General features: G+C 58.9%; 1 protein-coding gene across 1 annotated transcript; it reads left to right on the top strand.

The window, feature by feature from the left end:
- Nucleotides 1-236: 236 nt before the first annotated feature.
- On the top strand, nucleotides 237-21,909 carry USP31 (ubiquitin specific peptidase 31). The gene is made up of 17 exons (XM_048494441.1): nucleotides 237-592; nucleotides 689-1,054; nucleotides 8,380-8,517; nucleotides 8,838-8,926; nucleotides 9,609-9,701; nucleotides 10,231-10,366; nucleotides 10,752-10,896; nucleotides 11,126-11,294; nucleotides 11,816-11,927; nucleotides 12,091-12,185; nucleotides 12,524-12,601; nucleotides 12,885-13,014; nucleotides 14,002-14,121; nucleotides 14,485-14,710; nucleotides 14,961-15,119; nucleotides 15,467-15,619; nucleotides 16,313-21,909. The coding sequence occupies exons 1-17, from the start codon at nucleotides 326-328 to the stop codon at nucleotides 17,809-17,811; spliced, it is 3,975 nt and encodes a 1,324-aa protein (XP_048350398.1). The 5' UTR covers nucleotides 237-325; the 3' UTR covers nucleotides 17,812-21,909.
- Nucleotides 21,910-22,237: the final 328 nt, after the last annotated feature.

Raw genomic sequence — 22,237 nt, 5'->3', positions numbered from 1 at the left:
CACGCCCGGAGGCCTCCCGCCGCCCCCGGGAGGAAAGTGGCAGCCGGGGCCCGCAGGGCTGCTCCTCGTCGGGGCGCAGCCCAGGCTAGGCCCGGCCTTTGCCAGGAGCCAAGATGGCGGCCGGGCGCGGGAGCGAGGCGGGCGCTTGCCCTGCTCCGCCATGGCGCTGCCGGCTTCGCGCGCGGCCGCCCAGGCTCCTCCCCGCCTGCCCTCCTCAGCTGGTCCCTGGGCGGGCGGGCGGGCGAGCGGCGGCGGGAGCGAGGCGGGCAGCGCATCCAGGCTAGGCCGCGGCGGCGAGCCAGGCCTTCCCCGCTGCCCCGCCATCATGTCGTCGGGCCGGGTGAGCAGCGGCGGCGGCGGCGGGGCGGCGGCGGCGGCGGCCAAGGAGAAGCGCTCGTTCAGCAAGCGGCTGCTGTTCCGGGGCCGGGGGCCGGGCGGCGGCGGCGGCGGCGGCAGCGGGGGAGGCTCGGGGGCGCGCTCGCTGGGCGGCTTCATGAGCCGGGTGCTGCGGACGCTCTCCACCCTCTCGCACCTGGGCTCCGAGCCCCACGGGCCCCACGCAGCCGCCGCCGCCGCCGCCGCCCCCCCGCAGGCCACGCCGCCGCCGCCCCCCCTGCGCCGCGGCCCCCAGCCCCGCCCGGAGCCCGAGCCGCCCCCGGCGGCTTCCCCGCAGCAGCAGCAGCAGCAGCCCCCAGCCCCCCCCACGCCGCCGCCGCCGCCCCCCACGCCGCCGCCCCCGCCGCTGCTGGCCCCCGGGGTGGGCGGCGTGCCCGGGGTGGCGGGGCTGCGCAACCACGGCAACACCTGCTTCATGAACGCCGTGCTGCAGTGCCTGAGCAACACAGAGCTCTTCGCCGAGTTCCTGGCCCTGGAGCACTACCGGAGGGTCCCCCCGCCGGCCCGGCAGCAGCAGGAGGAGGAGGAGGAGGAAGCCGAGGAGGAGACCGAGGCCGAGGCGGTGTCCCCCCACGGGGAGGTGACCGAGCAGCTGGCCCAGCTGGTGCGCGCCCTCTGGACCCTGGAGTACACCCCCCAGCACAGCAGGCACTTCAAGGTGGGTGCCGGACCCTGCCCCCCCTGCAAGCAGAAAGCCAGCAGCCGAGGGACCACAGCCCTGCACCCCTTTGCTACGCCGCCTTTCTCCCCAAAAGGGCTTCGCACAACCTCTTCTCCGTTTTACCCTCCCCATAACAACCCAGCAGATCAGGCTGAGGGGGGGTGGCTGTCCCCGGGTCATGCTCGGCTTCTGTGGCACAAGGGAAGATTCGAACCTGCGTCTCTACCGGTCCGGCACTCTTAACCGTTACCCCGTGCTGGATCCCCAGTGTCTTTGTAGGACTCAGGAGTGCGGCTTGCAAGTTACGAATGGTAAACAGGCCAAGAGGTGCTGGATTTCTCCTTCGCGCGCAGGTACAGGTGTTGAGGTCAGACCCTGGGGAACAGATACTTTGGGCCCAGCCCCGGCTCAGGTTAATCCTGGCAGGCCACTCGAGCCTTTTGTTATCAATCAGGATTCAGCCAAGGCCGGCTTTCCCCTCCATACCTGCTTGTCTGAGCCGGTGCAGAGGGCCGCTTGATGCAGGACTTGATGCTCCCCAGTTTCCAGGGCCGAATCCTGGCATGGAAATGCCATTCCAGGGCCGGTTCTTGGCACCGTGGGGATATGAAGTCTTGTGTGTAGAGCGTCATGTAACACCTGGAGATCTGAGAACAGGCCTGCAACGCGGGATACCATTAGTTTATGGTTTTGTGCTGGGGATCCTGGGGAAAACGGCCTTGTTTTTAAATGCCTGGGTAAGGTGTGTGTATGTGTGGAACGCTTTCAGCCGAACCACGTTGCCTTTCTAGTCACGCCAAGACTGGCGCCAGGCTGCAGTGGCACATTCGCTGTTTACAGTGTCTGAATATCCCAGAGGTTTTTCCCTCACCAACTTGGTGAAGATTAAGTTGGGTTTGCAGCACTGGGAAGGGGCAGAGTTCCTACGTGAGGGCATCCCTTGAAGCAAAAGCCAGTTGAGAGCGTGTGCCAACGGAGTCTCCGTGGGGCAAAAAGGGCCCCTGCCAGCCCAAACAGGGGGACGGCCCTTGTTGTTTGCCGTATGTAGGTCACTGGTTTAAGCAGATTTCCCTCCCGTTTGGGCCAATGGCTGCCCAGCCAGGGAGGATTTCCCAGAGTGCTGTTTTGCTTGCTGAAAAGGAGCTCTGCCCCTGCAAGGAGGATTTGACACACGAGCACATTTTTCAAGCAAACCTAACTCACGCACTTTTGTCATGGTCTCCAGTCACAAGCGCTAACTTGGCATTTGGGGGCACTCTCTCCCCTGCGGCGCTGCGAGCCCGTCAGTGAGCATTTCCTCAATCCACGTGCGACTTTTCTGCGTTGGCTTCCTTTCTCGCTGCTGTTCTGTGGGCGGGAGGAATCTCTCGAGGTACAGCGCGGCCTTCTTACTCTGAAGCTGTTCGCCTGCTAATGCTTTCTGATTGGTTTTAAAACTTGTCTTTTTCGCAGATCTTTGGGGAAGGATTTTACTGGTCTTGACAAGACACAGAAAAATCTCATAGTTTGCTTTCTCTGAAAGTTGGGGGCACTTGAGGATTCTGGCCTGTGGCGGCAAGTACGGCGGGCAGCCCTGAACGTGAACTGCCAGTTCCCAGGTATAAGAGCAGGCAAACAGCTCTGTGGGCATCGTTCAGGGCGTACAGCCTCTCCAGAGGCTGGTCTTCTTGGGTTTGGCAGTGTCCTGACTCCATGTGTTTATTCTAGCCTGTGATCTGACTTGGTGGACCTGTTTTTCCGAGGGGAAGCTTAGCACGGCCACTGACCCCCGGTTTCTTGGAGGACAGCAAAAAACAGCTTAGATCCGAAGCGGGACTGCAATAGATCTGCGCTGTGAGTTTCTCTATCCTGCAGAGACTCCAAGACACTCGTGGTTCTTGGATGGAAATATCCTCTGAAGTCAGGGTCTCAGCCAGGCGTTCTTTCTGGCAGGTGCTCTGCCAGTGTTGACAGGTTGTACCCAGCACGTGCCAGCTTATGTTCTTACACAGCGGTGGCATCACCTGGGCCACAGACTCTGATGTGCCGGCTGTACCGCCTTGCTGAGAGAGGTTGCTGTCGTGTCCTTAGATGTCTTGGAACTGCCTTAGGGAAGGAGGTCCTGCCCAGAGTGGTGGGCAGGCGGCTTTCCTGTAGGGAGGTGGAGTGGCAGGTGAATTTCTGCCCTGTGCATGGTACCTGTGAGAGAGTCACTTGAATGGATTTTCTCCACGGCTGCTGCACGGCTTCTCTGAGCCGGATGAGATGGTTTTAATCCCTCTTGTTGTCAGCAGTTTTCGCCAGCTGCATTCTGCTTGTCTCGACACTTTCCCCAGCTGTTGGACGGGATACAGAATAGGTGCTGATTTATTGCTCCGGATTTGTCGGCATCAGACAAATACTCGTGTCTTTCTACCCCAGAATGGTTGGCCGGGGTGGAAGATCTCTGGAGCTTCCATGTCGGTAATCTGCCAGCACCCATGAGGATTAAAGGTTCTGGGGGAAATAATAATAATAATAACCCTTTATGTATTGTCGAAGGCTTTCACGGCCGGAATCACTTGGGTGCTGTGTGGTTTCCGGGCTGTATGGCCGTGTTCTAGCAGCATTTTCTCTCCTGACGTTTCGCCATGATCCTCTGAAGATGCCAGCCACAGATGCAGGCGAAACGTCAGGAGAGAATGCTGCTAGAACACGGCCATACAGCCCGGAAACCACACAGCACCCAAATAACCCTTTATATTTTTGGTGCCTCGCCCTAATCGCTAGGATTCCCCTGCTGGCTCTTGTCTTAAAATTTCCTTGTGTGATCTTCCGTCTTGTCCGTCTTTTAAATACTTGTTCAAGCCACCTTCTTGAAGACTCTTTGAACTGAGTCTTGCCTATACATGCACTCTGCTTTGGGATTTCTTTCTCCAGTTTTGTATTTCTTTCTATGTTCTAAACATAGTTTCTGTCGGACATAGTTTTTTTTAAACTGCCTTTGACAGGGTGGGGGTGTCCTTGGGTGGGAAACAGGCTACACATAGAAGGCAGGTGCCAATTCCACGAGTGGGAAAGAGGGATAGTGCGCAGGTGTGAATGGGGGATGGATGAAGGAAGAATGCAGAAAGTGGAGCTCCACACGGATTAAAAACAATTCCCCCTCATTGTCCATTTTCAGGATGTTACTTTGCAACGGCAAAAGGGTATGAGTGTTTGCGCTCTGGGGCAGATTTCATGCTCAAGATACTTTTGATTGCTTTAATAGGGTTAACGGCGTAAATCGTTTGACCTGGCGCATGAACCGACCTGAATTGCTACTGAGTCCTTTGAGCTAATGAGATTGTTAGTTTATCGACAGATTAGCTGAACACTGTTTGGAACGGGTATGCTCCCTTGTGTCCGGTTTGAGCGGAAAATGGGGACGGTGCAGGGAAAACAAGGTATTTTACCAATATTTTTGCACTATTTTCTTTCCCACGTGGCCTGTGAACTGAGTGGGAGAGAGAATCTGCCTGCAGGTCTCTCGCTGGTCTCCTGCCAGACCACCAGCCTCCTTGGTGGTTTCTATAGAGCTGCTGAAATCCTTGCCGAGCAGACAGTCTTGATTCAGTATCAGGCACTTTCAGGTGTGTTCAGCTGAAGCCTGAACGGAATGGCCGCCGGATGTCTCGCGTCCTCACGGTTGCAGGCGTGCCAAAGGAGCCCCTGTCATGTAAGCACTGTCGGAGCGTGCCCCCGAGTGCCCGTTTCCCTTCCGGCTGGCACTGCTTGCAGACAGCTTGACGTGCGTGCCACAGCCAGGGCAGACAGAGGATTTGTGTTTCCCAGCGAAATAACCCAGGGGAAACGGGGGCATCCTGGCAGCTTTGAAAAGCCTTCTCCCGCTGCTGCCTGACCTACATTGGGGCTGGCTGTTTTGCCGGCTTGGGTGCCCCTGAGAGTAGCCCGTACATCTGTTCCACCCGGGGCAGAGGGGGTAGGGGCATTTTGCCACCTTCTACCGCTTGGAGATGGCTTCTTTTTATAATGGGTCTTTAAGCCGCTGTTGGCCTTTGTCTGTAATTTGGAGCCGCCACGGCCGTTGGACCGGGCTGTGTTTCTGGTGAGCGTCTTCCAGAAACAAATGGAGGCTTGCGAGGACTGCCAGGGAGTAGGAAGTGGAGGGAGATCGATGTGTCGGAGCGCTCTGGCTGGCCACTCCTGGCCCAGAGCGGCCTAAAAGCTTTTCCTAAGGAGATGTGAGCTGCAGCTGTCTGCGCCGGCAGCTGAGGCACGGCCGTTTGCCTCCTCTCGATACCAGGCCCACTCTTAGCAAAGTCTGCCGAAGGAGGCCTGCCACAGGGACAGGACTGGACCCATGTGCTGTCCTTTGGCAGCAGTGGCATAGTGGTTAAGAGCAAGTGCACTCTAATCTGGGGAACCGGGTTTGATTCCCTGCTCTGCCACTTGAGCTGTGGAGGCTTATCTGGTAAACTAGATTAGCCTGTGCACTCCAACACACGCCAGCTGGGTGACCTTGGGTTAGTCACAGTTCTTCTGAGCTCTCTCAGCCCCACCCACCTCACAGGGTGTGTGTTTGTGGGGGCAGGGGGAAGGGAAAGGAGATTGTCAGCCCCTTTGAGTCTCCTTGCAAGAGAGAAAGGGGAAGGGGTATAAATCCAAACTCTTCTTCTTTAAAAATTTGGTTTCAACCCATTCTGAATGGGACTTTGCCTTCTCTCCCTTGACCAGTCTTGCACCAGCTTTGGCTACTTCTTCCTTTGTAAAGGCAAAGGCCAAGCCTTTCTTCCCCGAATTAGCTGGATGGGGGGGAGGGGCTAAAATGACCTTCCGGCTCCCCCACCTCTTTTGGCATCTGATGACATTCGCTTCCTCCGTCTGTGTCCCCAGCCCGCTTATTTTTCTCTGGGTAAGCAGACTCCTCTGCCTAAGCTCCGGCGGCAGCCCTGGCCTCGCTCCGGAAATCTTGGGTGTCAGCGTTCTTGTCCCATTAGATGCACTGATACTGGAATTGCTTCCCTGCACGGCTAGGTATCAGCTTCCTTTTTTTGCGTGGAAAAAGCCTCTTTGTGGTAGCTGCCTTTCAGGCTGTTGTGGAAATTGCCTGGTTGAGTACAAGGTGAAGGGAACCAGGGGAAGGCTGTTCTGCACCCAACAGACCCTGTCTCTCGTGCGAAGGTGCGTGTGAAGTCCTGCTGGGCGAGGAAAAAACCTTCTTCCCCGTTCTTCTGATGAGGATATTGGGGGCGGGGGGCACTGAAACCATTCCTATGACATTTCTTCTCTTTTGGAATGTGGGAGATACCTTCCCCCACCACCACCAAAGCATCCTCTGGTAAGGCGGCCACAGTATGATTCTGTTACCCAGCAGGGGAAATACTCCAGTACACCCAGGAGGTGTGGAAGCAGAAGCCCTTGGAAGCACCATGAGGCAAAGCATGCCTCTTTTCAGAACGACACCAGCTGTATGTTGTGTGGGTATGAATCATAGTAGTCACGGGTGGAAGGGGCTGCTCCTTACACACGCCCTCTACCCACACACACACATCCCGCCTGCCCCAGCGGGGGTTGGCCTTTCCCCCCGAAGGACTGACAGGACGGCAGGGCCAGTGAGGTTTTATCTGCTCCAGTTCTTGGGCCTCACAGCCCCCCCCCCCCACACACTTTTAAGCCTTCTGCCTTTCAGGATCCAGAGTTTGTGCGCATGCATGTGCTACTTGACCAATGGTGCCACCATTGTGACTGGGGGTGCGCACTGAGGCTCAGAGCCCTACAGCTGCTGGTGGCTGATGACCAAGGGGGTTTACCAAATCAAATAAATAAATAAATAAATAAATAAATCTGACCTCTTGTCTTCTGAGATGCACACGGCCGGCCGTTCTTCCTCCTTTCTGGGCCCTGAGGTCATGGTAGGAGCAGCTTTTGTGACCGATGCTAGCACGATTGCTTATTCCAAAAGAAAAGGCTGCCTCCTTTCAGGCCTCCTGGTAGACTTTGCTCTCTGGTTTGGATGAGTGTAGAGAGAAGTTGTAGAGAGCTGTGTTGGCTGGCGCAAAATTCAGAAAAAGAAACACAAGGGTAGTGTGTGTATGCGTGTGTGTTGTTTGTTACTTTTTCTATTAAAAGGTGAGTCGGGTTTGAATATTGTCCCGGAAACCTGGTGAACCGTGTGGGGAAGCCCGTTGGGAGCCGACCAGGGCGGCAGTGCCCTCTAGCGGCCGGTTCACCCCTCTTATTCCCGTGGCTGACTCCACTCGGGGCTTTGCTTAATCCCCGGAAAGGTTTTTCTGGTCCTTTTGTCAAACTCTGCCTGGCTTGCAGTAAACAAACCATGTTTGCCTAGAAGGGACTTGGGGCTTGTTGTGTTCTCTTTGGTTTTAACAGTTGACCTTTGAACTATGAACTGAGAGGAAAAGCCAACTATAAATGTTTCCGTGGACAATAAATAAAATAGAAAACTGTTTAACAATTGCAAGAATTAACTAGAGGCCCAGTCCTCCTTCAATGCCTTGCGTTTCCACCCGCCTTGGAAATGTCAGAGTCTTCCCTGCCCTCCTCTGATGCTCGGCAAGAGACAAGTTTTCCCTGTGTGCTTCCCCCAGGAGCCCGTTCCGGTGGGTGGGAGTGCCAGGAAATGCTCTGGGGGCAACAGTAAGCTGCCAAGACAGTGGCCGGGAGCTGCCCCGGGGGTCTGGCTCAGTTTGGTTCTGGGGAAATCTCCACACTTCTGTGACCCTCTCATATGTCAGGGGAAGAAGCTGCTATGCTTTGCCCCCTGGGCTGGGTGCCGTTGTCTTGGCGCAGGCTTTTGTGACAGACCGGAGCCTATTTCACATTGGCAGAGAGAATCTTCATGTGCTGTGCTGGCACGGTCACTTGCGTGCGTCGGTTTCGGACGGGTGCGTTGTGTTGGGGGCCATGTATGTTGTGAGGTGCATGGCAACGCAGGGAGGTTCAGGGTGTCGCACGTGCGCTCAGAAGAATGCCGGCCGGCCTCTTGCGGTGCCTGCCTGTCGTTCCTGATCTTCTGGCTTAAGGCAGCTTTGCGCTCTCTGGCTTGACGTGGGAACCCAGCAGCCAGAGGGAGGCAGTGGCGGGCCCTTCCCTCGTTTTGAGAGGGGTCAGAAGCAAATGCATTGTCTTGCATTAGGTGCCCGTCTCCCGGCAGCAGGTGAGGGTAGACATCCCTGCTCCACCTGTAGGAGGAAGGCCAGCTGTGGCTGCTGCTTGCTGTGGGCACACAGGCTTCAGGAACACCCTCTGAGCACCTGGGGCTGGAGAGCTTCCTGGGAATGCCACGGAGGGCTGCGGGGACACATGTGCTGCAGGGGCTCAGTGGCAGTGGTGTTTCTCCCCAGACCATCGTTTCCAAGAACGCCATGCAGTACCGCGGCAGCTCCCAGCACGACGCTCAAGAGTTCCTGCTCTGGCTGCTGGACAGAGTCCACGAGGACCTCAACAACGTGGTGAAGAACAACGGCAGCCCCCCCCTCAAGGTAAGGCAGCGCCGGCAAGAGCCCCACCCTGGGCTTCCGTGGGCCCGTTCCTGTCGTTGGTCTTTCCACGGCCACCGGATCGACTCCCAGGCTGGTCATGCAGGCCACAGAACTCAGCTTCTTAGGGCACCTCCGGCTTAGTTTGGCCGGGATTTTTATTTTTAAGTGGGCTTATCCTCACGGACTGCCTTCATCACCTCCGCCGAAGAGATTCCTTCCAGCTCTGCTCTTCTCTTCGCCCCACTGGCGTGACAGCTGTGGAACTTCTGGGAGCGTGCCTGCGCCTGCCCGCCTGACTGAAACGCCCTTTTCTCCCCCAGCCCCCTTTAGAAGAACCTGTGTTGATCGAAGGACCAGCGTTTCCAATCAACAGCTCTTTTGTCCAGGAGCTCTTCCAAGCCCAGTACAGGTACGGAGCCCCTCGGCCCTCAGGCAAGGTTGGTTTGGGCACCTGGCTTCTAGCAGGGCGTCCTTTTCCTTGGACAAGGAGAAAAAACTCCCTGTGCTTTCAAAACAGCCTTCTGCAGTTGAGTTGAATGTCTAGGTCGCCCCTTGATCCAGCAAGTTCGTGGTGGGATTTATAGTCTCTTCGTCCTGCAGTTGGGAACCAAGATTCTGTCTCCCAGTTTGACTCCTCGGCCTCGTTCTCACGAGCCACAGAAGAAGCACCCAGTCTGTTTCTGGACTGTTCCACTTCAGGCCGAGGGTGTGGACCCACCTGCAGAACCAATTCTCTGCTCAGAAAACTGGCATGTTGAGGAGAAAGCTTAGCCAGAATCCCCCTGACACGCATGCCGATTTTTTGTTTTTGCGTTGGAAAAGTATTTTGTAGTCCTGTGTGTCTGCACCTGCGCACGGAAGAGGTTTGGTCCAGAAACAGGCTTCCTTCCTCTTCTGCTACCCGTCAGGACAGCGGGGGGTGGGGGTGTCTTGTTGTTTTCAGGAGGTGGTTTGGGGAGCAAAGGCTGCAAATGTTCATCATGTTTGCCCCCCCCCCCCCCAGGCTCTGGGATGGGTGGTCTTCCACCTGCTGCTGCTGCTGCTGTTTCTTTAAAGGACCCCTCTCTCCCGCCTGCTTGTGTCCCTGCCAGGTCCTCGTTGACGTGTCCTCATTGCCAGAAGCAGAGCAACACCTTCGATCCGTTCCTCTGCATATCCCTGCCCATCCCGCTGCCTCACACGCGGTAGGTGCCCCGGGCACTTCCTGCATCTTGCAGGAGAGAGGCTGGCTGACGTGGACGGGCGAGTGGCGATGCCTGAGGGCCCCGTGCGCCTGCTGGGAGAGGGTGGGCGGCTCTGCCCCTCGGTGGGGGGGGGGGAGAATGAGCCCTGCCCCGGAAATATTTCTGCCCTTTTCTTCTCCCCCCCCCCCGCCCCGCCCCGCGCTGGACAAAAGCAGGAGGGGTCAAGTGATGTTTGGGGGCAGCCTGAGGCATTTTGGTGTAGGTGCATCTTTTGTTCTATACACTTGATTAGGTGTATGTGGAGTGTGGTTTTGGGGTTTTTTTTGGCTATACTAAGCAGAGGAAGGGGATCTGATAGGCAGCCAGGTGGTGGGAAGGGGGACTTTTTGCTGTTTCCGGCCTGTGCGGAGGTGGTAGCCTACAGTGTGTTGGGTCAGTCTGTTGCGTTCTCCCATGGAGGGGGGGCGCGATGCAGGGCCTTCCTTGTGTGGCTCCAGCCTCCCACAACTGTCCCCTGTCCCCGCTGCAGGCCGCTGTACGTCACTGTGGTGTACCGAGGGAAGTGCTCGCACTGCATGCGCATCGGGGTGGCCGTGCCTCTGTCTGGCACAGTGGCTAGGCTGAGAGAAGCCGTCTCCAGAGAAACCAAAATCCCTACCAAGCAGGTGAATACTAGTGTCGGGCACCAAGGCCGGTGCTCATAGCTTGACCAGACTGGCTGTCTGCTGAACCCACTGCTCACGTGCCTGGTTCTTTGACAGGGGCCCCAATCTCTCCTGGTAAGACTAGCCCATGGGGCTGAGACCTCTCCCTCCCTCCCTCCCTCCCTCCCTCCCTCCCATGGAAACTGCTATCGGGGCTCCCCCGGTCTTCTCCCAATCCCAGAAGGTCTTTAGAAAAGGGCCCAGAGTTGCTGCTCTTGCAGTCCTGGGGAGCTGCTGTAGCCCCTTGACTGGGTGGGCCTCTGGGGGGGGGGGTTCCTGGGGCTGCACACGAGTGGCATTTTGAAACTCTACTTGCTAGACTGAGGGGCTCTTCTGTGTCCCCCAGATCGTGCTGACTGAGATGTATTACGATGGTTTCCATCGCTCCTTTTCTGACACGGACGACCTGGACACGGTGCAAGAGAGCGACTGCATCTTTGCCTTCGAGACTCCGGAGATCTACCGGCCGGAGGGCGTCCTGAGCCAGAGAGGTTGGTCAGGCTGCTGTGGGTGGTTGACCTCCACACCTGGGGGGTCCAGTGAACCTCTGGGGCTGCATCTTGGCCCTTCCAGGCCGTGACCGGGGAGTCGGGAGCCCCACCTGCAAGCCCCAGTAGTGGGCAGTGCTTGACCTGCTGTTTCTGCAGCCAGGCTCCAGCGGGCTGTGTGGCCGAGGGACCCTCTGCTGACCGTGTTGACGCCTCTTCTTTGCTGTCCCAGGAATCCACCTGAACAGTAACCTGAATCACTTGAAATACAGTTCTGACCATCTCAGGACCTCCCCCTATACTCAGGGGAGGCTGGAGAATTCCAACACCCGGGGGCCAACCAGCGACAAGATCGTGGTCTTGGTGTGCAACCGAGCCTGCACCGGGCAGCAGGGAAAGAGGTAATGGCTGCCACAGAGGAGAAGAGCCCTCAGTGGAGGTGGGGCCCTCTAGGTGCCCCCCCACCCCAATCCTGGCACAGCCCTCCAGAGCTCCCAAAGTGCAGCAAGAGGTTAGAAAGGGAAACAAACGTTCAAGTCCCTGTTGAAAGGGAATACCTGCCGTCAAGCGCTTGGTTCCTTCTGGGGGAGAGCAGCAGAGAGTCCTGGCTGACCTTCTGAAACTTCCTCCCAGGAGCCCTTTTTGGGGAAGGAAGTTCTGTGGTGCGGCAGAGGAGCCACGCCAGGGCAGGAGAGGGTGTATGTGTGTGTGTGTGTGTGTGTCTCGTTTTGCGCCTTGACAAATGCGAGGGCCTGGATCTTCCTTGCCCTGGAGCAGCTGCAGCTGGGGAAAAGGTGCTCTTGGACGCCGCTTGAAGCCCTGATCAGTTTTCCCAGTGGCACAATTGCCACTGCCGCTGGGGTTGTGGGAAACACCTCCAGCAGCCAGGATGCGATTTGAATGGCTCCACTCCTCTCCGCAGGTTTGGCCAGCCCTTTGTGCTGCACTTGGAGAAGACGGTTCCCTGGGATATCCTGCAGAAGGAGATCTTGGAGAAGATGCAGTATTACCTCCGGCCCTCGGCCTGCGTCCAGGTAAGCCCTGGGTGTGCGTGCCCGCCAGCCGGAGTGTACCAGTCTTGGGCATGGTGTGCCCAGAGAGCGGCTTCCCCCTCGTGTGCGGTGCTGGGGTCTGCCCTGCCCTGCCCTCCTGTGGCTTCAGCCGCCCGGCTTCCCTGTTTTCTCCTGCTGACTGCAGGTCTGCCCCTTCAGCTTGCGAGTGGTCAGTGCCGTGGGCATCACGTACCTGTTGCCCCAGGAGGAACGACCCCTCTGCCACTTAATGGTGGAACGGTGAGGAAGGCCCGGGGGTTGTTGGCGGTGGGTGGGTGGGGTGGGGGCAGTATGTGTGAGCATGGGTGGGCTGATGCGGGAGTCGGCTTCTGAGGGGCGAATGGAGACATCTGGTGGGCCCCTCCAGCCTGCCAGCGGTCAGGGAGGCCGGTCTTTCCATCACAGGCCTCTTCTCAGGACCGGCTGCTTAGTCTCGCTTCAGTGCAACTTGCGGACCTGACCTCCTTTGGGACAGCCTTCTTCTGCCTTTTAGCTCAGGGAGTTGCGTGTGTGTGTGTGTGTGTGTGTGCTTCTGCAGTCGGGCACACCCTCTTCAACTGCTCGTCGTCCTTCTGCAGGGCTCTGAAGTCCGGCGGCCAAGGCGGAAGCCCTCACGTGAAGCTCGTGGTGGAGTGGGACAAAGAGACGAAGGACTAGTAAGTGGCGTCCTTGCCGGGCTGGGGAAGTGACTCTGAGAGCACCCTGGCACGGGGGGCAGCCGCAGCCCTCCGTCCCCTGAGCTCTGCTCGGGCCTAGCCTGGCCACGCCGACTTCTTGCAGGGCTCCGCTGGTGTTGTTGAGGTTTGGGGGACGGCAGGGTGCTGCTCCCAGCTCGGGCTTGTGCTTGGCTGGCCTTCCAGAGCCGGGCTTCCCAGCTAGTGTGCCTGACTCTGCCAAGCGGGTGGGCGGGTCTCAGCACGGCTGCTTTCCTCACTGCAGCTTGTTCGGCAACATAGAGGACGAGTACGTCCCTGACGCGGAGAGCGTCCACCAGCAGAGGGAGCTGCACCACCAGCCACAGTGCTGCACCTTGGCTCAGTGTTTCCAGCTGTATACCAAAGAGGAACAGGTGAGGGGCACCGGGGGGGGGGGGCGGGCTTCCTGGCCCCACAGCTCTGGAGGGTGCTGGGTGGGCAGCAGGCTTGTGGCAGGGCTGCTTTGCCCACTGACTATTTCTGAACGCACATCCACCTAGTATCTCCAATCCAATCCAATCAAAAAACCTTTATTAGGCATAAACACCTAGTATCTGTGATGCTGCATCCTTGTTGTGTATGTGACAAATAGCACCTGTCAATCTCATGCTGCCGTGCAAGGTGTGGTCTTCCTTCCTTCCTTCCTTCCTTCCTTCCTTCCTTCCTTCCTTCCTTCCTTCCTTCCTTCCTTCCTTCCTTCCCTTCCTCCTTCCCTTCCTCGCGCCCTGCCCGCCTGCCTGCCTGCCTTCCGCCTGCCTGCCTCCGCCTGCCTCCGCCCGCTCCGCCTCGCCCCGCCCCGCCTCCGCCTGCCCGCCTGCCCGCCTGCCTGCCCGCCTGCCTGCCTGCCTGCCTGCCTGCCTGCCTGCCTGCCTGCCTGCCTGCCTGCCTGCCTGCCTGCCTGCCTGCCTGCCTGCCTGCCTGCCTGCCTTCTTTATACATACATACGTACATACATACATACATATGTACATACGTACATACGTACATACATACATACTCCACCCTCCCCCATTGGGCTCAAAACGCTAATCAAATATCAAATCAGCAAATATCAAACCAACAAATATGAAAACAGCAGCATCAATCAACATATCCTCAAATACAAAATAGCAAAAACATCAGTAATTGTGGCATAACAGCATGATCACGTCTCAGAACACAATAGCAGAATAACGTCATAACGCCACAGCACAAAAGCAGATGATCGCACCTTAGAGCATAATAATGTAACATCACAGGCAGCAAGAAATGGCCCCAACAACACCCCCCTCCCCAGCAGCTCTTGGCAGAGTGCCCCCCCCAGCCCTGGGCTTTGTGTGTGCGTGTGTGTGTGTGTCTGACAGCAGTTTCTCCGCTGGCAGCTGGCGCCGGACGACGCCTGGCGCTGCCCCCACTGCAAGCAGCTCCAGCAGGGGAGCATCACCCTCAGCCTGTGGACCCTGCCCGACGTCCTCATCATCCACCTGAAGCGCTTTCGGCAGGTAAAGAGGGCTCACTTGAGGAGGGACTGCCTTGTGGCTCGTGTGGCGGGCACTCCGGTGTCCTCGTGGCACCTGGACGCGATCTCCGCCTGCAGCACTGTTCTGTTGACCCGCAGGGCCTGTTTTTGCAGGCTGGGTGTTCCTGGCCAGGCTCTTTCTCTGCTGGTCATGGCGCCACCCTCCCAGCCTCCCCCACCCCTCAGGCCGAGCTAAGAGAGTCGCGGTGTCCTCTCCTCTGGCATAGAGTCAGTGGCTAGTCTGGCCTCACTTCGCGTTGCTCCACCTCGCTCTCCTCCCAGGCACACAGCGTGCTTGCTCTCCATTCATGTAGTCGCCTTTGACTTGTGCGACGTTTCCAAACAGGAAGGAGACCGGAGAATGAAGCTTCAGAACATGGTCCGGTTCCCCCTGACCGGCCTGGACATGACTCCGCATGTGGTCAAGCGGAGCCAGAGCAGCTGGAGCCTGCCGTCACACTGGTCCCCGTGGAGGCGCCCCTACGGCCTGGGGAGGGACCCTGAAGACTTCATCTACGACTTGTACGCTGTGTGCAATCACCACGGCACCATGCAGGGGGGGCACTACACAGGTGACTGGGCTGTCCCCCCTCCACCCTCGGGCTTGTGCTTCTGGGAGAGGAGGGGGTCTGTCCTGCCCCCTTAGCCACCTCTGTTCACGTAGCTTCCTGGGGCTCTGTTTCTCTAGAGTGTTCAGTGGCACTCAGCAGTCCACGTTCCCTTCCACCTTCTGGGGGAAGCATCATAAACGTGGCTCCTGGGCAGCCATGGGGGGAGGCGTTTATCCACAGCTTCCAGTCTCGGTTGTGCCCTCTCTCCCAGCCTACTGCAAGAACTCCATTGACGGCCTGTGGTACTGCTTTGACGACAGCGACGTGCAGCAGCTGGCCGAGAACGAAGTGTGCAAGAACACGGCCTACATCCTGTTCTATCAGCGGCGGACGGCCATTCCTTCCTGGTCAGCCAACAGCTCGGTGGCAGGTATGGCTCCACAGCTCCGGGACGGGGGCGGGGTGTGGGGAGCTGCTGCCCGCGAACCGCCTTGTGGGTCCCTCTTGCTGAATTTCCTGCCCTGCCTCACCTCCCTCTGTGCTCTCCCACACCTCTTGTATCCCACTGCTGCCCTGGCTGATTCCCACTGCCCTTCGAGGTGGGCTCCCTTCCTCCTCCTCGTTCAAGAGTCTCTCGTCCCGTTCTGCTCTGTGGCTTGGAAGCAGAACGGGCCCCTTCCCGAGAGCTCTGGCCAGGGCCCCCCACCCCCGGCACCCCCATTCCGCTGGCTCTGCTGGGGGGTGCCTCTCACTGGCGTCCCTCCCCCATCCCTACAGGCTCCACCAGTTCCTCTTTGTGCGAACACTGGGTGAGCCGGCTCCCAGGCAGCAAGCAGCCCAGCATCGCCTCGGCTGCCTCCTCCAGGCGCACCTCCCTGGCTTCCCTCTCGGAGTCCGTGGAGCTGATGGGGGAAAGGAGCGAAGACGACGGTAGGTCGGGGGGGGGAGGGGGGCTTTGCTCAGCTCCGGTTGTGTCCCCTCCAAAACGGTGCTGGCTAGGAGCCTTGTGGCCCCCCCAGGCCTTGAACATCCATTGCGAACGGGATCCCCAGGGGGCTTAGGGGGGGCCCAGGGACTGGGGTGGCCTGCCTTTTCCCCCTTCAGCCTCCGTGCAGCTGAGTGAGTAGTTCTTGTGACTCCTGTCAGGGGGGGGCGGGGGGGGGCAGGGGTCCTCTGCTGGGGGTGGGCCCTCGCCTCGCTCTCTTCGGGGCATTCTGTGTGTTGTTTCTCAGGAGCTTTTGGGGGCTAGCAGGAATTTCACTGACCTTTTTGCAAAGGACATTTCCCTCTGTCTGGACTGCAGCGAAAGGCATTTTCTTTTCCGTGGGTCTTCCCCAGCCCCACTGGGGTCCAGCGTGCCCGAACAGCCGGCTTTTGAGCAATCTTTGCCTGCCCAGATAGTTGCTTTGGAAGCTGCCCTTGACCAGCCACTGGCGTTGAGTCAGGAGCTTTTTCCCCCGGGTGTGTCTGCCCGGTGGCCTTATTGGTGCCCACAGGTGGGGTGAGCGGGTGCCCGGTTGGGAGTGCGCTGGAGAGCAGGTGGGTGAAGGATTTGGGTGGCGCATGGCTTCCCCTGTGACACCGTCCTTCCCGCAGCCCTCAAGCTCCCATGTCCTCCCGCAGGTGGCTTTTCGACCCGGCCCTTCGTGAGGAGCGTCCAGCGGCAGAGCTTGTCTTCCCGCTCCTCCGTGACCAGCCCCTTAGCGGTGAGCGAGAACGGCATCCGGCCCTCCTGGTCCTTGTCGGCCAAGCTCCAGATGCGCTCCAGCTCCCCCTCCCGCTTCCCCGGGGACTCCCCTGTTCACGCCTCGGCTTCCATCCTGGAGAGGATCGGGGAGTCTGTGGACGACAAAGTCTCCACCTCCTGCTTTGGCAGCCTGCGCAGCCTTTCCGGTAGCGAGAGCGGCAGCCGCCAGGAGCACCGGACTATGGGCAGGGCCCCCCTGGCGGTCATGGAGGGGGTCTTCCGGGACGAGGTGCCCACGCAGAAGCCAAACGTCGGCAAAATCTCCCTGCCCCCGGACCGGGACTGCCCCGCCCTGGACCCCTTCGACAACAACAACCAGATCGCCTTTGTGGACCAGAGCGATTCTGTGGAGAGCTCGCCCGTCAAGGAGAGCCCAGGTTTCGGTGGGCTGGGCCCGACCCCCTCCAAGGCAGACGTCCCCCCACAAAAGGCGGCTGCTCCCAAAGATGCCGCCGCTGAGGCGGATAAAAACGTGAGGAAAGGAAGGGCCCTCCTGTCCAGCACGGATTCCCTGACGTCTCCCCAGTCGGCTCCCTCGCCCCCTCCCTCCAAGAACTTGCCAAAGGTCTCCCGCTCTCGGAGCAAGCTGGATTCTTGCCGGGCGAGCGGGAGGCACGGCTCCCCCGCCTCGAGGCACAGGCCCAAGGAAGCCGGCTCGAGGGCCCACGACGCAGCCACTGCCTCCGCTCAGCAGAAGCAGAAGCCTCTGTCCTCCTCCTCTTCCTCCGCCGCCCCTCGTTGCAGCTCCTCCGTGCGAGGGCCGGCCCCCACTGGGAAGAGCAGGACTTCCGACCGCAGCCTCAGCAGGGACGGCTCCAAGCTGAGCCTGGTCTCGGAGAAGGGCCCCGTCTCTCGCACCAGCTCCCCGCGGATCAGCCAGTCCCGCAGTGAGGGGCAGGCGGCGGCGGAGAGCAAGCATGTGCGCAGCTGCTCCATGGCCAGCCTGCGGTCGCCGTCGGCCGGCCCTCGCTCCGGCCTGAAGAGGGACAGCAAGTCGGAAGACAAAGGCCTGTCCTTCTTCAAATCCGCCTTGCGCCAGAAAGAGAGCCGCCGGTCAGCCGACCTGGGCAAGACCACCATGCTCTCCAAGAAGGCGGCCGCCGGCTCTGCCAAGGCGACCGGCAGAGGTCTGCCAGAAGAGAAGCCGAAGCCGGAGAAGAGCAGCCCCCAGCCCGCCCGGGCTCCCTCCGGCCCCAGCCCTGCCGCCAAGGAGGCCTCTCCGGCCAAGCACTCCCTGCTGCTGGCCCGCAAATCCAAGTCTTCCCCGGCGGAGGCTGCCCCCCCACCCCCTGGCAAGCAGGCTGCCGACAAGGCCTCGCGCAAGCCCCCCTCCAGCATGCCCTCCTCTGCACGGCCTGCCTCGAAGTCTCCGTGACGATCTGCTGCAGCCCGCGGGTTTGGTTCTCTCCTGCCGAGAAGCACATTTATTGGAGCCCTCCCGGTCTTGCTTTCCTGTCCATGTGCCTGACGCGTGTGAGGAAACTGAGTTGCGTTCAAGCGCCTTCTGATTCCGCCATCATACCAAATAACTGCAGGCAGCCGCTGGCCCCGGGGGCCACCAAAGGATCCTTCTGCCCCAGCCCCAGGACTTCCGGGGCCCCTGCCCCTTTCCCCCCCAGAGAGCCACGTCGCCCATTGCAACTGGCCACCGGTGTCAGCGTGGCCAAGCTTCGCCTGGCTCTGTGAGCTGCGGAAGGAAGGAAGGCAGGAAGAGCTGCTCCAGGGGACTGCGGAAGACCTGCGGCTTCATTTGACTGCCCCTCCCCGCCCCCACCATACTCCCATTTCCCAGGCTTCTTAAAGGGCAATATCTCAACGCTAATGTTGTGGTTTCTCAGGTAAACGTTCAGTCAGTACTGGGGGAGACGGGGTGGGGGGGCTGTAGATGTGTTCTCCCTTGCAGAGGGCCGTGTGCGCAGGTGTCTATCGGGAAAGGCCTGTGTTTGCTGCTTTCGTTCATTTACTTTCCTTCTGGTCAGTCCTCCCGGGCTCCCTGTGGCCGTATCGGTCGGGACCATCTCCTCCCTCACCTTGAGTGTTTTCCCTGAGCAGCTGAGGGAGGGGCCGCTTAGTGGCTCTGAAGTTCTGCGTTGCACAGCCAGGGGTTTTCTCCAGTCTGGGTTGGCTCTGCTGTGCGGCTGTGAGGAGAAGAGTAGGAGGAGGAGAAACGTTTGAGCTCTGGGGACTTGCCTTCTTGCCACCCTCCCCCGGCCAGTGCCTTCTGCCCGCCCTCCTGCTCTCGCTCATCTTCTGCTTTTGGCAACAGGCGGCCGCTCCAAGAGGTGCTTTTTTGGGGCCAGCTTTCTAGCAGAGCCCTGGGGGCTCCCCAAGATGCTCCCGCTGCCCGAAACGGCCACGACTCCCTGCCTCTGGAATTTTGTGCCCAAGGGATCTTTGCCCCAGCTGCTGCTTTGTCGTCTCAGTCCTGGGCAGCAGATGTGCTCCTGCCCTCGGGGATTCCGCCCTCCTGGGGCACGGAGTTGGCCTCTCCCCTCCATGCTAGCTGCAACGCCAGGCGGTGAGCCTGCCTTGCTGCCTGTTCTCTCCACACTTTGTTGGGTCTGATGCCAGCCTGCCTGCCTGCCTGCCTGCTTGCCTGCTTCTTCCTGGGCTGGCGAGCCCCACCTGCCACCAGGGCGCTCCCCGGCCTCCAACAGTGCCTGTCCTGGAAGGGAGGGCGGGCGGGTCTCAGCCATATGCTCTGGGCGCTGGTGGTGCTGGCCACCTGAGCTGCTGTTTGGAGCCTGATGGGAGCGTTTCTGGTGGTTGAGCTGCAGAAGACCAGAGTCTCGGCTGCTCTTGGTTCCTCCTCTGTCCTCGCAGGCTGCCTCCCCGGGGGGTGCACGGAGAAAGTTCTTGGACACCTCTTTGGCGCACATTTTTGGGTTCCCCATGAAACCCTCACATCCAGCTGTTGAAGCTGGGGCCTTCGGAAGCCTCCTGGGACTAAAGGGGTCCTGGTAACAGCTTAAGTGTCAGGCCGGGGCTTGGCCTAGCCCTGGAAGGTCCCCTCCCGCTTGAGGTCTCCAGGTCTGCTGTTCCCTCTGGGCCAGAGATGGACTCCTTTCTCACCCTGTGCGAGGCTCAGGTGGCCGTCTCCTCCCCCCTCCCCACCCTGTTTCTCCACCTGAAAGCGTGCCAAAGGCCCAGACAGGGGAAGCTGCCCCAGGGGAGGGAGAGACCCCAGCGGTGCCCTTGACTTGTGTGGCGTGGGGGCTGTTGGCTTTTCCACGGGGGATGGAAGCTGCTGGGTTTGGTACGTCCTGGGAGGAGCTGCTGTTTCCCTCCACCCAACGGTGGGCTTTCCCTCTGGCATCTCCTCACCCAACGGACCTCATTCAGGGCTGGGAGGGGAGGGGGTGGTCTTGAGCAGACGCCTGACTCCTGAAGGCCGGCCCCCTGGGCTCTCCAGCCACCTGCCCTTCGCTCTCCCTTTGTTCTTGGCACAGAAACCCTGGGGACAGCCAAAGTCAGCCTATTCTTTTCAAGAGGGGGGGGGAGCTCTGTGCCCGACCGCCTCCCCAAGCAAAGCTTCAAGGACTCCGCTGCGTCCCCTGGGCTCTCTTTTCTGTGCCCAACAGTCAGTCTGGCCTTTTGCACAGGCAAGAGTTGCGTTCGCATCCAAACAGGCACTCCCCACCGCGTTGAAGACTGTGTTTGTGGGCGGTGTTATTTAGGAGGCAAATCCCAGGAGTTTGCATCGTATCTGCCCACCCGCCAGGAATTTGTGTTCTAGCGGCACCCTGGACCTGACGTTCCTTTCATTTGTCAGCCATAGACAGGTCCACAGCAGCCCTTCTGATCCCCAGGCTGAGCGTTTTGCACCGAGAAAGCTTGCCTGTCTTCTCCTAGAGGGCCAACTGAAGTTTCTTAGCAAGCTGAGGCTCTAGCAGTTCTTTCTGAGTCCCAGGCACACTGGAGCCATCTTCCATTGACTCTTTCCTGTGTGGCCGTGGTAGCTGAAGGTAGCTGAACAGGACCGGCTGCCCCCAGACACTGAAGACTGCTTGCATGGCCTTGATCTCTCCTCTCCCCCCCCCTTCCCCCCACGTCCTCTTAACTATGCAAACTGCTCTCCGAGTAGACCAGGCCTCCCTGTAGCTGCTGCCTGAGGCGGCCGGGGTGGGGCTGGAGTGCTCAGCCCTTCCGAAAAAGCCGATGGGCCCAGTTCTTGGCTTCTGTTTTGCACTCCGAGTTCTTTTCCTTGATTCCTGTCTTTGTTTGCTGGTTTCCGGGTTGAGGGCTAAAATGACAGGAGGTGTATTGAAGAGGGACGGCAATTGCGTATGTGTGTTTTTGTTGCTTTGTGTCTGAGCAAAAACAGCTTGAGTTGGCCAGCTTTGGTTAAGTTCTGGTTGGAAGGAAAGCTGGTCGCAGGGCCCAGGACGGTCAGGATCCCCCCTCTCCAGAGCTGGGTGTGGCAGCCCTTGCAAGTTGGAACCAGACCCTGCCTCGCCCGCTCCCGCTTTGCCCAAGACGAGGTCGACATGAAAGCCCTTCCGTGAAACTCCTTCTTGGCTCCCCGCCATTGAAGCCCCTCCCCTGCCGTGTCTGTGGCCGGTGCTTGAAAGCCTCTTCTAACACTCGATAGTTCCTCAACCCTGCTAATCTGTAGCCCTCCTGTGGAGGATTTTGCTGAAGGAGCTAAGCCTGCCTGCTCAGCTGTCAAGGCCAACCTGAGTAGAAAGTTTGGTGGTGAGATAAAAGCCTGGTGTGTTGGGGTCTTCTCCTCCTAAGTGTAAAAAAATATATCCATCAGTGTTGGAAGACGGGTTTGGCAAAATGGCAGCACGTCATTGAGCTTGCTTAAGCTGTTATAAGCGTGGCAAACGCCTGCTTCCAGCTCTTTTGATGTTGTGAGTTTGAGTTCCTCTTCATGCCCCAGACCCATCCCCACTGGCAGGGGGATTGTTGGAGCTGCCCCAACAGGTAGTTTGGAGTTCTGGCTGACTTCACACACGGCACCTCCTCCCAGAGTCCCCAGAACCCCAGGAAGTCTTCAGAGCGTTCGTTCTGGAGGTGGCCGATGAAGGAGGCCTCACCTGTGGTTGAAACCGAGTTTCCAATCCTGTTCCTAAAACACTGGAATTGCTCCTCTGTGTGAGGAGCTGCAGCTGATGTTACTGGATGCTTCGTGTTGTCCGTTCGGCCCCACCGCCTGCCCCCCCCCCCCCCGTTCCCCAGCACCATTTGGTACTGCTGTCAAGAGTTTTAAAATTGGGGGGTGGGGGGAGATCTCCACACTGCTCTGGGAAGGGCGGCGGCATTTCTCTTGGGGCTGAACTGTTGTACCATAAAAGGATTTTAACTTATTTGAAGGCAAGCGCATGAGACTGTCAAGGCCTTTTATTTATTTGTATGCACTTTTAATATGCAGAATTTATATTTTTATGTTTCAAAAATCATTTCCTTTCCGAAAGAGAGTTTGGATACAAAGGGGTATTGGATGATTAAAAGTGGAAAATGTAATAAAGTGCGGTATGTTTATTACGGGGCATGGGATTGTGGGGGGGGGGAGTGTTGCTGGGTGGTCCCTCCAGATACCCCCATTCCCTCCCCCCTCCCCAATTTCCTGGGCAGAATTTCCTCTGCTGTAACCATTGGCTGCCCCTGCCAAGAGTCCCTCCCCCCCTCCTTCCTATTTGGTTTCTGCTCATAATCTGTGGGTCAGCTGCTCCCCCAGGAGGTCTGGAGGGGAATTGGGGGCGGGGGGGGGGGAAGGGTCTTGCTACATGGTGCTTTGAGCTTCAGCAAGGAGCCCTGGGTGTCCCTTGACTCAAACCTCCCGAGAGTAGATTGAG

Source organism: Sphaerodactylus townsendi, linkage group LG04 (assembly GCF_021028975.2).
Source record: "Sphaerodactylus townsendi isolate TG3544 linkage group LG04, MPM_Stown_v2.3, whole genome shotgun sequence".
In the NCBI taxonomy this organism is placed as follows: Eukaryota; Metazoa; Chordata; class Lepidosauria; order Squamata; family Sphaerodactylidae; genus Sphaerodactylus; species Sphaerodactylus townsendi.
Note: the sequence above shows the minus strand (reverse complement) of the source record. Positions and strands in the feature narration are given on the sequence as shown.

Excerpts from the sequence above, each read along its gene's own strand:
- USP31 (XM_048494441.1), top strand. The coding sequence starts at position 326 with ATGTCGTCGGGCCGGGTGAGCAGCGGCGGCGGCGGCGGGGCGGCGGCG. Across the intron at positions 593-688 it reads CCGCCGCCGCCCCCCCGCAG|CCCCCAGCCCCCCCCACGCC; the intron begins GCCACGCCGCCG and ends CAGCAGCAGCAG. Across the intron at positions 14,122-14,484 it reads ACCTGAAGCGCTTTCGGCAG|GAAGGAGACCGGAGAATGAA; the intron begins GTAAAGAGGGCT and ends GTTTCCAAACAG.